This window comes from Penaeus chinensis, chromosome 30 (genome assembly GCF_019202785.1).
Source record: "Penaeus chinensis breed Huanghai No. 1 chromosome 30, ASM1920278v2, whole genome shotgun sequence".
NCBI classification, from domain to species: Eukaryota; Metazoa; Arthropoda; class Malacostraca; order Decapoda; family Penaeidae; genus Penaeus; species Penaeus chinensis.
In genome coordinates this window covers 5,070,315-5,072,814 of record NC_061848.1, presented here as the reverse complement: position 1 = coordinate 5,072,814, position 2,500 = coordinate 5,070,315, and the positions used below count along the sequence as shown (strand labels likewise).

The following is a 2,500-nucleotide window of genomic DNA, read 5'->3' as shown; positions in this document are numbered from 1 at the left end:
TATGGATCATGCAGTCATGAGATGCTTCAGTGAGTTAAGTGTCATGTAGTCGTGAGATGTTTCGGCGAGTTAAGTGTCATGTAGCCATAAGATACTTCGGTGAGTTAAATGTCATGTAGTCATGAGATTTTTCGAGGAGTTAAGTGTCATGTAGCCATGATATCTTTCGGCGAATTTCAGTTCATGCAGGCATGAGATGTTTTCTTAGGCTAAAAACCCAGGGCTATAGTCATAAGACATTTTGTTCAATTAAGACTATTTCTTATGGAATCAAAGGTCATGCAGTCAAGAGATGTTATAGTATAACAAGAATCAAAAACTGCAGTCGTGAGATATTTTGTTCAGTTAAAGATCATGCAGTTATAAGATATTTTGCTCAGTAAAAATTCATATAGTCAATTCAATTAAACATCAGTTATAAGATGTTTTGTGAGATTAAATGTCGTGCAGTTATGATGCATTCAGATAAGTTGAATACAATGTACTCATAATATACTTTGTTCAGTTAAAGATCATGCATATTTAAGTTCGTTAAAGATCTAAAGTATGTCGATAAATCCCATCTCCACACCTACATTCATAAAACTTAAAACCCGTGGTCATGAGAATGCCTGAGACAATTTCGCAAGTTAAATATCCACAGATGACAGTAATGACAAATTCATGAGAGTTTAAGTTGAGATTTAGGAACACTGAAACTTTATTTGACATCTTTTCGCTTTTTTTCTTTTATTTTAGTTATTTAGAAAGCTATTCCTTCATCTTTTCATAGTATATCAGTATGATTAATGTATTAGTGTATGCATTTACTTGAACAAAGCATCACAACCCATAAGTTATATTTGGATGCATTTGAAACAGAAATCCGGATGTATATTGTGTGATGATTTATTCATAATCACATTATACATTTAAATGAATCAAGGTAGATACAAATATCACATATACAAAAATCAAGAAGAAAAACATCACAGACGATGAGTATAAAATACGATTCGATGTATGAATGTGTTAATATGTAAATTTGATCATTTCCTTGATAAATAATATCAGTATCCAAGAAACGAGGATGTCGAGGTAGAAATTATCTACCAATAAGCAATTTCAGAATGAATATGAACAAAAGAATTATCTATATATACACAAATAAAAAAATCTTAGAACAGAGAAAATGAAATTACAAACGAAAATCATCTGCTGACGTCATAGTGAAAATTCGTATTCGCGGGAGAATGTGCAACACGATATGAATATTTGTCATTAGACAAAAGCATGTACAGAATGTGATAATAACATTGTTGGCAACGTAGCTGATGGTGTGACTCACTGTTATTGATATAACTTACATTATCGCTGAGGATATAGCTATCAGCGTACCACGTAATGTAGCTGACAAAATAGCTGTCTTTACATGTGATATAGTAGTTGCTATTTAGCTGATAGAACGATTCGATAATGGACCTATGTTGCTAGCAATTTAGAACATTATAGCAGACAATGCTGCTTCTAATACAGAAAAAAAAGACTCACAATGTAGTTGATACTGTAGATGACAATGCACTTGCAATATATCTGATAATGAAGATGACTGTATACTGACAATGTAGTTTCTAATATAGATGAAACTACACTGATAAAAGTTTACAATGCTCAGTAATTCTTAGTATTACCCTAAGCAACTTACCCACTTCATGATCAAGATTTATTCGCAAGTATGAGTACCAAACACAGGCAGGGGAAGCAATGAACTAACAGAGCCTTGAACCTCAGCTTATATACTACGGAGAACAACGCTCAAGGTCAGAGCAGTCATATTTTTTTTTCTCGTCTTATAACTTCGTATGGACCACAGCAGCATTCTGGGCTTTCCAAGAGATGTGTTGCTACCTAAGGCTATTCTAAATGGTACGGTGATGTATCTCTTTTAGCATCAATATTTAGTTGATGATATTTAGTGGGTGTCTAAATTGCCTGCTTTCGTCTTGTTGGATCAACCTGATTGGTTTGTTTGATACCCGTTCGTTATATGATATCTGGCGAATGTGAGATATCGCGCACAGAATTTATTTTATGAATAGGAATAGATACACACGCTCCGCAACACACTCACACACGCACGCGCGCGCATGCACATGCAAACACACACACACATACGCAAACAAACAAACATCCACACAAACACACCTTACCCTCACTTACCCACTGACCGACCCAACTCTAAATCATGCAGCTCCATCTACAGTATTTCAAACCCGCAACGTCATAGAGAAAAGTGTATCACCTTGAGCTCGTCTTCTCCGCCGCCGCCGTTAAGAGAGAGAGAGAGAGAGAGAGAGAGAGAGGGAGAGAGAGAGAGAGAGAGAGAGAGAGAGAGAGAGAGAGAGAGAGAGAGAGAGAGAGGGGGAGAGAGAGAGAGAGAGAGAGAGAGAGAGAGAGAGAGAGAGAGAGAGAGAGAGAGAGAGAGAGAAAGGGGGGGAGAGAGGAGAGAGAGAGGAGAGAG

The 2,500-nt window shown here is 36.4% G+C and overlaps 1 protein-coding gene across 1 annotated transcript in view; it reads right to left on the bottom strand.

The window, feature by feature from the left end:
• Positions 1 to 1,815, bottom strand: part of LOC125041300 (H/ACA ribonucleoprotein complex subunit GAR1-like) — a 2,257-nt gene extending 442 nt beyond the window's left edge. The window contains exon 1 of the mRNA XM_047636137.1: positions 1,685 to 1,815. Coding sequence (XP_047492093.1) covers positions 1,685 to 1,693 — 9 coding nt within the window. The 5' untranslated portion in view covers positions 1,694 to 1,815. The remainder of the gene's footprint in view (positions 1 to 1,684) is intronic.
• Positions 1,816 to 2,500: the final 685 nt, after the last annotated feature.